Genomic DNA, 14,434 nt, shown 5'->3' on the forward strand with positions numbered 1-14,434 from the left:
CGTGTCTTGAACCACACAAGCCCAGTTCAGGGAAAAAGACACTGATATCATCATGTGAAGTTATAGTTATGCCTGAAGCCCATTACTTCAGACATTTGCAGCACATTAATTTAAGACATTTTTTAAAATGGAACTTAAGTCCATTTGAAAAGTTTTGTCTCACTGTTTGTATGACTGACCACAGTGTTTGCATAAGACAAAAAAAAAGTAAAATATTTGTTTGCTACTGAAAGAAAGATTATTAAAAAAAAGATAACATATACTGCAGGCAAAATAATGCTATTAAAAAAAACAGGCTAGCACTTTTTGTAGAAGTTGTTTAAATATTAGTCCTAGTTCTGGAATAACCTTTGTGTTCAAAAACTCTTGCCTGTGATGTAAATCAACCTAAATGAGTTTCTTAAAAATCTGAAATTGTGTTGAAAGGTAACTAATTTCCAAAGAATATAAAAAATTTAATTAAGAGAACTAATTATAAAACATGAGCTAAAGATATTTTAAAAAGCAAAAGCACTGTAATCTTCTGCACTTCCAGCTCACTATCACTGCAAATATAAAATATTGTACTTAAGATAGGGTGTTTCAGAATTCATAAAACATCTGAAAATCTCAGTATACTCATGTCCTTTGCCAGTCCTGGCAGAAAATCCTTTTTTATAACAGCACAATAATCTTCACCAACTGCAAAATATTTCATTAACACCTAGACTAGCCCCTTCCATTTTTCCTCTCAATTTGCTTAGCATAAACAGCTCAACTATCTTTAGGGTGACACCAAAGCCAATATTTTCTGGTTTTCAGTGGTTTTATTTTCTGCCAAAGCAGACAAAACGAGCTTCCATGGATTACTTCAGCTTCAGAGCTAAATGAACTCTAAAACGTAAGCTAATATTTAGTCACTTCCTTCAGCTTCTTGTTTTTTAAAATTATGGTTCAACAGGATGATTCATGGAAGTAAAATCCCTTCTGGCTTTCCACCTATTAACCATATTTGTGAAGTTATCCATGTGAGTAAGCTTTTGTGGAAATTGTGCCTAATCAGATATGGAAGTAATGAAGACTCTTCTGTCTCCTCAGGAGTTCCCTTAATTGCTCAGCAAAGAACTATACACTGATCCTTGGCATATCACAGCTCCTTACAATGGAGGCCCAGCAAATCTACCTAAAGGTTTGTTGCAGTGCTGTAGTTTTAGGCTACACAGATAAGAAGAAATTAAACTGTAGCAGAAATTTACTCTAATATGATCTATTGATTTACAGTACTGCTAGTCACACCCAGTAATACTGGCATAATTACCTCCTCTTAAAACAGTAGTGAAAGTAGGTTGCTATGGGTCTCGCACAGAGGCAGATCCACTCTCTAAATGAAGATTTCCGTTACACTAAGAATATTGCTCCATGGCAAATTGAGTTGACATGTTAACAAGTACCATTTCCACATTCTTAGCAGTTGGGGGAGGGGGGTGGGTACTGAATGCATAAGAGCACGTATATATCCATAGCTTCATTCACAGAATTTAGTTTTTCTTTCTTATGGTAGCAAATTCTGAAACATTCTCTTTTTTTCCCTTTCATGAATATACTTGACTTTATGTGTTTTTTGCTGAATTTCATAGCTTCTTTCTTGAAAATTTCTTGTTTTCACGACCACTTTGAAAATATTCATGAAGATCACACCATGTGAGAACAGATTCTGCCACCTTCACAGCTCTTTGCTATCCCATGCTCACACTACTTGTCAGGAAGCAGATGGATAGTCCTTATGAGTCCTTCCATCAAAGACCTCTGATGCACCCTCAGGCAATTCTCCTGGTTTATGTTAAAGACAACTCCAGCAAAGGAGTCACACTCCCACTTGGTTTTTTTTTTTTTTTTTTTTTTTGCATTTCAGCCACCACAGCAGGAAAATATATGTATGCGCACACATTTACACAGGACTGTGCTTGTAAGACTATTGCTGCCTAGTTCCTTTGTTCAAGTCACAAAGATACTGTGTCACTCTGAAATGACTGCCAAAAAAAATAAGTAATAAAGGGACTTATCATCAAAAATCCAATAATCTATTGTTAATATGGATTAGGAAAAATATTGATGTTTACTTTTGTACGTATATAACCAGAGTGGAGCAGATGACAAAGAGCTTTTAATTTTCTGTCTTTATAACCATCAGATGGGTTCTGATGAGTAAGAAACCAGTACATAGTACAACCCCAAAGTAGAAAGGATTTTTTTGAATGGTCTGTGGTAACAGCGGAAAAAAAGGCTTCCAAAAACATGTGTTGCAACTTTCTTACAAACTACAAGATGACAGTCAGGAGAGTAAAGGAAATCAATGTGAACAGAGCTCCTGTGCCCACAAGACAGCTAGACACAACAGTTTTATCCAACTCAAGCACCTTCCCATGAAAGAAAAGAGTGGAAAATGCTCTGAAAAGCAACCCACACTGTTTATATGAGAATATGGTATAGTCTTACCTTAAGTTCCAACAAATGCAATGTTTAACGAACGTTAATGATCACAGAATTATACAAATGCATAGCTAAACTTGAAATCTCCAATGTCTAGACACAAAAGGTCACAAATGGGTAACACTGAAGATGATGTGAATAGCTAATGTTGATTTGATCTTTAAATGTGATTTTTCATTGTTTAGGTAGGTTTGAAAAGATGTTAGGAAATCTGATTTAATGCATTTTTGGACACATTTTTCTTAGCCATATCACAGTCACACAGTAAGTTTCTGCAGGCATATTGAATGTCGTGAATGATAGAGTCTGCTGAGATCTGAAGAGATAAGCTTTAATAACAGTCGTATTTTATAATCTTTCCTTCTCAAGGACATCCAGACAAATACATATAGCAGTACTGAAAGGAAGTCACATGTATCTTTCACAAATTTCCATTTTCTTCCCTCAGCTGCTTACAGATGAGGCATGCACAGGGCTTATCACTTCCCCTGAACTAACCCCGTGTATGTTTCCTTCAAGGCTAAGAAAAGATCAAATCTGGGCATAGATTATTTAACTATGTTTCCGTTCTTTATGTAAACATCATACTCGATATCCAATAACAAGCAAAGGGATTTAACTAAGGAAATTCTTAGCTTACAAAAAAAAGCTATGCTTTCTTTTTGGTATTATTGGATCATTTTGCCAAGTATCATTTTTTTGTTGGTTTTGACTGAACAGAAACAAAAATCTTACTATTTGCACAGTTGTATATGGCCTTTGTAGGTGAACAGTGCTTTTTTTTTTTCTTCATTAACCCCTCTCAATTTTTGTGTTGTTTGTTCATCACTGATGGCCTTTAATTGATCTGCATTATTATTCTCAAACCACCTCCATCCTGCCTATCAACCTTTTTTTTTTTTTCCCCCAAAAAAATCAAGAGAATAGTGTAGTCCGGGATATCTGGGAGCATGTCTAAGTAGTTTAGTGTCTAAAATAGACCAGCATCTCAAGGTATGTAGGTGACCACCAAAAAAACTGTTAGCCGGGGGGGCGGAAATCACACTGCTCTGAAAATGGACTGACTCAAAACGATAGTTGTTAAAAATTAGCAAGACACACTACCTCAGTACTTAATATATCTCTTTTTAAAAGGAAGAATTCCACATTTGCCATTAAATTAGCTATGACCAGTCGTTCGCCTTACACTTCCATTTTGCACAGTAATCTTTTCAAATACCAGCTTCGGGGAGTAAAATATCAAAAGGTTATTGTTATATGGACTAGAAAGAGGCATATATGGGTGCCATATAACACCAGAAAGACTAGATTTTCCTGAGCAAAAATATATAAATATTTTTTTAAATAAACAATTATTCACTGGGAGAGGTAGATAGTTTAGGGTCCTCTTTCAATTTGAAAAAAATATTTTTTTGTAAGTAAAGTAACCCATGAAAACTGTAAACATTGTTGAACAGTAAAAATCAGATAAGCAATAATGTTACAAATCAGATTCCGTAAGGTTCAGTCCTGATATTGGTCCTTGTTAAGTGGCACAATATGAAGCAAGAATAATGAATTTTAATGTAATACTCGAATGCATGCTGATAATTTCTTAAAGGTTCTGTATGATTTTTTTGAACTAATTTCAGTTATTGAAATGCATAAAATGAGAACATACATGTTCCTGTTAACAAATATAAAACCAAAAAATACTATGATGAAGCATTTTAAAAGAAAATTAATTCCCCTGATTTAGAGTACTCTGTATGATTTTAATTTCCCTAATGTACCTTTTTACCTAATTCCTTAATGAATAAGTAACATGGAATTTCCTTTAAAGATTTCCTGCCTTGTAGGATAAATGTTGCAGAATAACAATGAAGTTATTGCTTTAGAAAACACTTTCCTCTTACAGAATATGTAATCTTCATGTTCTTTACTGTTGTTTACGTATACTTCTACATAGCACAATGTTTCTGATTGTGTTGTAGTGTTTGATCAGTGAAACAAGTTATATTGCTACTACTGAACTGCATTATCTTTAACCAATTAGTATACCCTTTCCAACCTAAAAAAAAAATCCACCAGTTGAAATTATTCTCTATCATGTTTAATTTGTTTGTAAATATTGTTAATATACTATAAACATCAATAAGTGAATGACAAATTTAAGTGCAAAAAAGTGTAGTGCAATTTTAAAAGATAATTGGGAAAAAAATTTCAAGGCAAGACAGATTCTGGAATGAGATCCTCAGCTAATGTAAACCAGCACAGATGGCTTGACTGGAAGAGCACTGTGTCATTCAACGTCACTGTGGACCTAATCATGCATCTTAGGAAGAATATTCTACCACCAACTCATCCAGGCAACGACTATACCTAGGATAAACAGACAAATTTCCCTCGAGTTTAACGTAATTACTTAGTTTTAGCATGAGAAAGATCTAAAGATTCTTTTTCTAAACAGTATCCTACAATTTACAGTTCTGATTCTTATTTCATTTTGTACTAACATAAGCCACTGACCTGAATGGAAAGTTAGAGGAGAATCAGACCTAAAGTATACTGCAAGTTATCTTATTTCAATATTCGATCCATAAATTGTAGTTGTGAATAACGACATAAGAAACTTTACTAAGTACATACAGATTTCATATCATCTGTGGTGTAAAAATAAAAACACACTAACATAAATCAACTTAGCACTAAACTATCAAGGACTGTATTTCTCTGACAATCTAGGTAGTTGGTATTGACTGATGATCGAGCACTGACTCTGAAAATATAGGTAGGAATAGAAGATTTGATTAGTCTCCAAGCAAAATAACTGCTTTCTTCAAGGTTTTACAATGTGAACTGTTGAGGCATGACTTAAAATATTTGCTTACATGCTTAAAAAAAAAAAAAGTGAAAGTCATAAATTTGACCATTATGAGCTACGAGACTCAGATTTTCTTGTAAATGTTTCATGCTTACTAGTGTAATTATTTTTAGTATGGGCTGTTCGGTAAGTCGTGTCCTAATTGTGCAACTTTTAAATTACAGCATAAATATGAGCTGATTGATACAGCTGATATATGTTTAGCTACTGAGCTGATTGAAATAGCTGGTATATATTTAGCTCCTGGAGAAGGACAAAAGCCCAAATGGATGGCAAGTTCAATTATAAAGTAATCCTTAATAAATTTACCCAGATTATTACCTATTAAATGTGTATATGCACATGAACGAGCATTTTAATAGAAGTGTTTTAAATTCAGTATCAGTTACCTTATGACAAAAACCACTTTAAAGTAATAGCTATTTTTATATTCAGAGAAATGTGACACTTAATTTGACATATTTTACTGGAGATACAGAAAGAGCTAAATGTGAAGATGGCACGCTCTTCCAAAGCTGAAGTAGTTCTGCATCTTTTGAAGCAAGCTTGATAAACTTTACTCAATAAAATTCTGTAGAGTAAGTAATCAGTTAAATACATATGTTCACAAACAAGTCCTTATTTACAGGACTGATTATGATTACCTATTGTGAAAACAAGCACCACGCATTTGCTGGGGAGTTTTTAGCAGCATGAGTGAGCAGTTTCTGTTTCAGCATTTTTTGTATTTTAATATCAGGAACAAGCTGTTGAGCCATTAACATATTTATCTTTCCCTTTTAAATTCCTGCCTGAGAAATTGAGTTCAGTATGTGGTAAACAACCTCAAAACCTGGGGAGAAAACAAATATCCCTACACAATCCACTTTTACTTCCTCCATGTTGCTGATGCCATGAAAAGCGTGCTTCATCTAGCCTAACTTTTGCCATGTAAGAGTTATCCAGCCTAAGCCAACCTTGTCTAATTCTTCTGCCTCCTTCACTCTCCAAATACTGCAGAGGAGGCCTAAGACTTGGCTTGGACTAGAAGTTCAGTTTTTAGATAGCGATGAGGCCTTTCAGATTTTTTAATTTTTCATGCAGTTTCCCAGAAAGTTAGAAGAGCAAAGACTTTCCAAAAAGAACCAGAAAAATAACATTCAAACATACATTCCTCTTTCAGATAGGTAAGAAATAATTCTCCATTTCAGCTATTAAAAAAAATAAGGAAGAAGTAGTAGTGAGGGAAGGGATCAAATGATTCAAGGTGCAAAAGTTAAAAAAAGAAAAAAGTATTGTTCTTTCAAAATTATTTTGTCCATTCATAAAACAACATTACTTTTTCCATTCATCTGTAAAAATATAGCACGGATCATTTAGCACTTTAAGATTTAGCTACACACATTGAAATCAGCTAGAATGTTTACATAATTAGGAAACATCAGAGACAACCAGTAAAATACTAGAAGAAAAAAAGAGAAAAAAGCCATCATACATTGAATTTAAAAACTCATCAAGTCTCCTGAACAACAGTTCCTGACAGCGCAGTAAACCAGCCGACCCTGGACTGTTCTTCTGTCAGAGTGTTACTGAGCCTAATACAAGAATTAGTGACTCTAACATTCAGGGGGTTTTTCACGCTGAAATATTGACAGACATTTTCAACATTCCTAGTTCAACTGACTTTTAAATCCTGGTAACCATTTTCTTGAAAAAATGAGTTTTTAAAGAGTTTGGGAATGGAAATACAAATATAATAAAATAGATGTTCAGCTAATGTGAATGAATGTATTTCCTCAAATATAAAGATTAAATTCTGTAAGACCCATAAATGAATTAACCTTCTGACGCGCTGATAACAAAACATTGTTATCTAAACACTACAGCGTAGCTGTGCTTTAAACTACCCCTACTGTAGACACTAGTCACAATACTAGCAGGGAACCTGTTTTTCTATACCCCAGGCAGAAACACCTAGAAATGGAAACACTTTAAAAATATATCATCTAAAAATATGTATTTCATTTGAAAGATACACCAAACAAAGCTACTGAACACATTCCTAGATGAGTTACTGTATTTCAATAGCATTTTGGAAAGAATACACAAGAATAATGTTCAAGGAAATCTGAATCCAGGCTGATCCAAATCACTTGCAATTTTTGATCCAAGTGTATCTTTGCAGGAAAAGTAAAAAGAGCAGTCTGGAGCACTGCGCCCATGGGTCACTTCTAATTTTTGCCCAAAGGAAAAAAAAAAGCTTTGTGGTTTTAATTTGTTAAGAATTACTTTTTAATGAAATTAAGAATAAATTTTTCGAGCTTCTGTTTAGTGTTTTACATAGTATTACAATACCATCTAGTTTATCCAGAGCTGGCTGAGCTCCAGTAATTGGAATAATGATCATTACATGTTTGTTCTGCACTCTTTGCATTACTGAAAGCTTTGGTTGTTTGAATTGAAGGCACTATATAAACCTAAGACAATTATTACTATATAATAAAGAAGCCAAAAGACTTCGGGGGGGAAGCACAAAATTATAATTATTAATACGACAGTGGTCTTTGATTCTCCATATTCCAATTCAGATGTGGTAGCATAATGACATTATGTTATCGTATTGTTTAATCTAATCTTCCAACATACATTACAGCATAACATTATAAAAAGCTTATTCGGGAAACATTAATTTGCCTTGCAGATTGAGGAGTATGGAAATAAGGCACCTTCTAGTTTCTCTTTTGCATTATTGACAGAACTTCTAGTAATTGTTCCTCTGGAAGAGATTAAAGAGGATGAAGGTTAAAACTCAGAAACAGACAAGGTAAATATATTAAGTAGGGGACAAAGACCTGCTATTATTTGCAATTACTACACAATATTTGGTTTATATTTTTCTAAATCGAGGGGACTTTCTCTTGTATAAAATAAAAAAAAAAAATCTCTAATATGTGAGTTTAGAAAAATCTCTTTTTCTCTGGTTTCTTATCTCCGGTGACAGAAACCATTTCATTCAGCAACCACATTTAAATGGGAGGTATTACTTGAACTTTGCATCACTTCAAAAGACAAGTAGCAGTCAGTAAGAAGCGAGTTATACTTCTCAGTATCCAATCTATCGGACAATTGCGTGAAAATCATTTTACTAGGCTATTGGTGTTCCAAACACTGGGTGAAAGGATTTGGGGATATTCCAGAAAGCCCACACGGATGAAAGCTTTCTTAACCTACATTAAATCTTGATAATGCAATAATGAGTCTTTTAAAAGGATAATTCTAATTCCCCTGTCTAGGGCAATAAAGACTGTATACAGATAATCTGCTTTGCCCTTTCAATTAAACTCGTCCAGGACATTCTATGCAGTCAGCACCCTGAATGAGTCATTAAAATTCTCGTTCTGTAAGAGTTGTGTGCAGCGCACCGTTGTTTCTAAATTCCATTAAATCCAAATGGTCTTTATCGCCCCATGACCACTGTGACTTCAATCAGCCAATTTAATTACCTTACAAAATTGTCAGCAGAAGCAGCAAAGAAAAACAGGAAGGGCTGTGACGTTATCAAATTGAAATCTTCCTCTGTGCTGTTTAATCTAGACCAGTCAATAACAATGCTTCTCACCTCCTTGCTGCCTTCCCGAGGCTCTTAACCTTACTCTTCTTTCAAAGATTTCTGTTGTTGTTTATAAGACTGATTTTGAACTCCTCTCCGTGAGGATGTTAACACATGTTGAAAGCTTCTTGTCCTTGGCAGCAAAATTTTCATTGGCTCTAAATACTGGAATTACCAAGCCACGGACCTCTGAGGGCTGACACAACAAGTGTTTATTTTGCAGATTTTCATCGCATTCTTGATCTGAAGGCAGACTGCCTTCCCCACTAAAAGCAGATACGTACCTTTTCTCATTTTTCTCTTAAACAGGCAGGGAGGTCACCTCCTTCCACTAAAAGCGTGTCAGTGCAAAATCCAAAGAAAAGAAAGCGCACATTCAAGAGAGCTAACGCAGGTCCAAGTCTAGGAAAACTCTACAGGATTACCCAGCAGGTACTTTTCACTTGAACTCTTGTCTCATACCCTTTTGCACAGAGCTAACTCTCACCGCTCTTCCATGACTTTGCTGGTTCTAAATGCTACTATGTTAAAATGGTCACCTGAATCCCAGAAACGTGTGGTTCAACACCCGCTGGCAACTGCACAAGCAGTGGACGCGATGAGCTAGACTCTTCTCTGGTTTTGCCACACTCAATCTCGTAAAAACAATTATATGGAGAAAGACTCAATCTGCTTGAGCCAAAGGAGCTCAGCTAAGAATATGTCAGATGAAACCCATGCTAAATCTTCACGGAGGAAGACTCCAGTGTATAGTAATTCCCCTCTCAGAGTTCCCACAGTGGAGTGGGAAATGAGGTTGGTTTTACTTAAGTCCCAAAGATTACATTATCATATACAGCTTTGTTTTGCTACTATTTTATGGAGGGCAACGGGAAAGTGCTAGGCTTTGTAAGAGTTTGGGGGGGGGGGAGTTCAGGGAAAAGAAAAAAGTCAGTAGTAGGAAATGTTTCTGGTAAGCGTTCAAAACTCTCCCTTCATCCTTTGAAAAGTGTTCACATCTCTCTCTTGGCTTTCTTTAGCTTTTAAGCTGGAACAAGACACTCCCCCACCCCTTCCCCCCCTTCCCTTATAGTTCATTGTAACTCATAACATTCAGCTCCCTTCCTCATCGGCTTGAAGTCAGGCAACTCCAAAGCAACAAAAAGTCGAGACTACAGACATGGGCCTCTACTTCTCCTTACCCTTCTTTTTGAATGTGCTGAAGAAAACAAAGTATCTCACAAGGTGGGGACACACTTATCAGACCAGTGGGCCCACTTTAGTCTTTCACCACACTTTCACGAATAATGAGTTACGTGAGAGAGAATGAGAAAACGCAATGGCCAAACCACTTTCACCTTCCAGTTACTGGTCCCTCTTCACACCTGTACTGTAGGAAAGACGAATTGCTTGCGGCAGGAGAGACAAGGCCCGAAACGGGCAATTTAAATAAAGGAGGGTATTTTAGAGTGCTCCAGATTTCAAAGAGCTGACATTTATGTCCCGTGTAGGAATAGGTAAGAAAAGAGGGGTTTTAAGCAGCCCGGGCTCTTACTGCCCTGGGTAAGGGAAGGGGCAGGTTTCTGAAAACACAGGTGAGCAGTTACTGATGGTTAACAGCTCTTAATGGCTTGTTAATTCGGCCTTACGGGGCAAAGTGCTGGGATGCCCCCAGGGAGGTAAAGGCAGAAGCGAGGGGGCGTACGAAAAGGTGGCGGGGCGGAGGCTGAGGCCGGCCCCGGGCCGCCCGCCGTGCCCAGCGGTCGGGGACGGAGAGGCGGCTCGACCTCCGAGCTGTGGATCTGCCGAGCTACCTGGTGTTTCTGGGGAGCCGCTGCCCTGGCTCTGCTCTTACGTAGGAGCAGTGAATCGGAAAGCTACGAAACGTGATCCCTGATAACGGAACGGATCTGCCGGCGGTCACGTATTTTGGCTTTTGTACGGTGCCAAGTGATAAGGGAAAGGTTTCCATCACACTTAGCACAGCGGAGAGACAAATACTAGGCTGCTGCTTTTCTCCCTCGTCAAGCTGGGACCTGTCCTTTTATCCGCAGCAATGGTTTAGAACTGTTCCCGTTTGAAACCCTCGAGTACCGTGGGCACAAGCCTCACCCTCGGCATTTCCCGGGCTTGCTTATGAGAAGCTATTCAGAAAGGGCAAGGGAGGGAGCTTGGCCGCACGTCCCATGAAGCAAGGTGTCGTTTAGGACGGGCGCCTGGTGTGATGCCCAAATACCACGTTGCCCTACTCCAGCAGCAGCGGCAGGCGGGCGTCCAGATGCCTGACTGAGTGTCGCTGGGGAGGGAACTATGCCATCGCACCAGCCTCTCCCTGTGTTTGCTCCATAAGGCGCAGGAAAAATAACCCCCCGCATTTGACAGATAACCTGGGCGGCTCGACTTCCCTGTGTGGTTGCTAAAAGGTAGCTTGAGAGCGAGAAAGGACATGCCGGCTAGTCCCAACAATGAGAGGAGCCGTGGGAAGGACAATGTGAATCCATGGTGGTTAATTTGCACAGGAGGAATGAGGGGGCTGGAGCTCTGGCAGGCTTCAAGCTCTCCCCTGTTGCCATAGTGCTGCTGGCTGAGGAAGAAGAGCGGGGGCTGGCAGGCTGGCTTCTGGAGGGAATCTCCTCAGCTCTCGCTTTTCCTCGGGAAGGACTCCACGGGAAGGCACCGGCATCCCGTCCTCCTGGTCGCAAGGACATCCCGAAGGGACAGATAGCACGGGAACCCGGAGGGGGCGGCGGGAAATTCCCCTCTCAGAAATAACTAAAGCTTTTCCACAGCTCACTCCCTGCTCCTTCCCTCCTCCCCGCCATGCCCTACACAGAGGTAGAGATGTCAGCCTCTGGGGAAGGAGCAGGAGTTGTCTCTCTGTCAGAGACAGAGTCACTCCACACCTGGACCAGGCTAAATTCACACTCCCTAAAACAGAGATGTGCAACAGGCCCGGCTGAGCAGAGCAGAAGTCTTCCTCGCTCTCTCTTATGTCTAACATTTTCCATAGTTAAATAAACTAACCAACCGCTCCCTACCTACTTCTAAGCCTCGGAGATGAGCTGGCGACAATTCTTTTGAAAGACAAGAAAAAGCATGCGGTGATTCAGAAGCGGACTCATACTTTCCCGCTACAAACAATGGAGTGAGCACAACCCGTTAACCGACTGTGTGACCAGGAGGCAGCTGGGAAGGGAAGTTAGCCTAGGAAAATACATGCATGCGCGACTATGTCACTGGGTGCCGGAGTCCCGCTGCACCACGCTTCAGTCTCGGAATTATTTATTATTCTAATCATTACCAAAACGCTGCTCTTCAGGGCTATCTCTATAGGTACACTGGACTAACAATGCAGTGAGAATGCTAATCTAAAGGAGGAAAGCTCACCTCCTGCTAATGGTGTGGCCGGGAAGATGTTTGTTTACATATCTACCCTTTAAAGTAATTCAGACTCCTAGAGACCGACCCTGGGCACCCGTTATGAATCCTGGTTCGTGGAAGGATAGGCAGCCGGACAGTGCCAAATTACAGGCAGCCCTAGCACTAATTTCACGGCCATGATTATGGATCAAACTGAATGCAAAAGAAACCCCGCAATGATATACCGACCCGTTTAGCCATGTCCAAAGAAACAAGCATTCCTGAAGACGGTTGCTAAGAGCAACGTGCCTTAAGCACCACCTTTAGACCAGATGGAAGCAGAAAATAAGTACTACTAGGAATTCAGTACACGAGATCGGTAACAGCCTGGTGACTTTTTAATCATTACTCACCTTCCCCTCCACATAAAAGTGTGTGCGGGGGGGATTTTAAACAAAATTAGGTACGAACCGAGGCACTACTCCCAGGCGAAGACAACAGCTTTCAGTGTCCCACAGAAATGGATGTAGCGGCTGCTACGGTTTATCGCGGTCAGCGCGAATGCGGGAGATCCGCGCTTCCTCCCTCCACCCATGCTGTCGGTAGGAAAGGAGGAGGATGCTCGTCTGGGGAAGCAACTTTCGGCCTGCTCTCTCCGCCGCGGCTCGCCCGCGGGGCGCGGCGCTCCCCCCGCGGTGCCCGGGCGGCCAGGAGGGCGCGGAGGCGGGCACGGGGCTCCCGCCGCGGCTCGCCCCGGAGGACTTCTCCGGGCCGCACAGCCCCCCTCGGACCTGCGGTTAACTTTCGTCTCCGTCCTGCCCTTCCTTGCTGCGAAACTTCTCTGGGAGATGCAGCGGCTGAAATGTTTCCCTCGCTTGCTTGCCTATACACACGTACACACGCGCGCATACACAGGCAGAGCTGTTAAGGTTAGTTTCATGGTCCAGCTGGGATAGTCTTTAAACTGTAAAACCCCTCTAGTCTCCTTGAAATTTCATCCTGATCTATGACTTTCTTCTTTCTTTTTTTTCTTTTTTCTTTTTTTTTTTTTTTTTTTTTTTTTGCGGGGGAGGGGGGAACAACTTACCTCGCATAGAAAAGCTGTGGTTTTGAAACGTATCGCAAAGGCTCTTTCACGGCCACCGCTCAAGACATAAATCATCTCTTCTCTAACCCTAAACACCACTGAAGTGGCAAGCAACGCAGACGCTTCAAGGGAAATCAGCCCAAAGGTCTCAAATCACAGCGTCGCGCCCGCACGGGATCGGCTCGGGTGAACCAGAGACGGGCGGCCGAAACTTAACAACTAGTTGACAGATTTTTAACTGATCAAGCACCGTATTAGCCATGCTTTCCACTACTATGGAAACAAAAAAGGTACATTACGAGGAAGCCAAGCAAGCTGCGCAGAGCCTTAGGCAAACGCGTTTGCCAGGCATTTTTCTCTCTATTGTTATTATAATTATCATCATCATCGTGCCGTTACTACGGCTACAATGAGCTGCAGCGACAGAAAAAACACACAGCAATTCATCCCTCCGGATGCAAAATAAAGAGGGACTTCGCTGCCTGACTCCGGTAGCACGTCCCAGCTCTCCCCCAGCACCCCCTTCTGAGTCAATCCTACGCATATCGCATTCAGGCTTAAATGTACAATGAAAAAAGTGTCGGGAAATCTTACCAAATCTTAATACATGTGTGGTTCCTTGAGAATATCCAATCCACAGTAAGCAAAGAAGGAGTCTAATGGTGCATCTGAAGACTGGATTAGTTAGAATAGGGGAAATAATCTTCATGATGTTTCTATGCACACACGCGCTGCCTTACTTCCCCCTTCTAAGCCGTCAGGTTTCCCGATAGGGTGAGAATGAGGATACGTAAACTGATGGCCCTCAGACACGATCACGGCATGGTCACAGAGAGAAGAGAGAGTCTACGCTTCCCAAACCCATTAGCAATCCCTGCATGTTCTTCATTCACTGCGCCAAGGAGCAACCTTCAATTGCAAGGAATGGTGGGACGTCCATGTTAGTCGGGGGAGAATCCTTGAGAAATCCAAACACACACAATGTCCAGCCGAGTAAACCTGGGAGGCAAGAAAGGAGGAAAATCAATAGGTAATCCAGCTCGAGAAATCGCTGAGGTATCGCCACATAGCGAGAGTCAATGAGCAC

The 14,434-nt window shown here is 40.2% G+C and overlaps 1 protein-coding gene across 1 annotated transcript in view; it reads right to left on the minus strand.

Moving 5' to 3' along the window:
- The window catches only part of GRIK2 (glutamate ionotropic receptor kainate type subunit 2), a 429,675-nt gene extending 415,619 nt beyond the window's left edge, over positions 1-14,056 (minus strand). Inside the window, exon 1 of the mRNA XM_050895229.1 lies at positions 13,942-14,056. Within this exon, the coding sequence (XP_050751186.1) occupies positions 13,942-14,056 (115 nt within the window). The remainder of the gene's footprint in view (positions 1-13,941) is intronic.
- Positions 14,057-14,434: the final 378 nt, after the last annotated feature.

The sequence above is a fragment of the Gymnogyps californianus genome, chromosome 3 (assembly GCF_018139145.2).
Source record: "Gymnogyps californianus isolate 813 chromosome 3, ASM1813914v2, whole genome shotgun sequence".
Classification (NCBI taxonomy): Eukaryota; Metazoa; Chordata; class Aves; order Accipitriformes; family Cathartidae; genus Gymnogyps; species Gymnogyps californianus.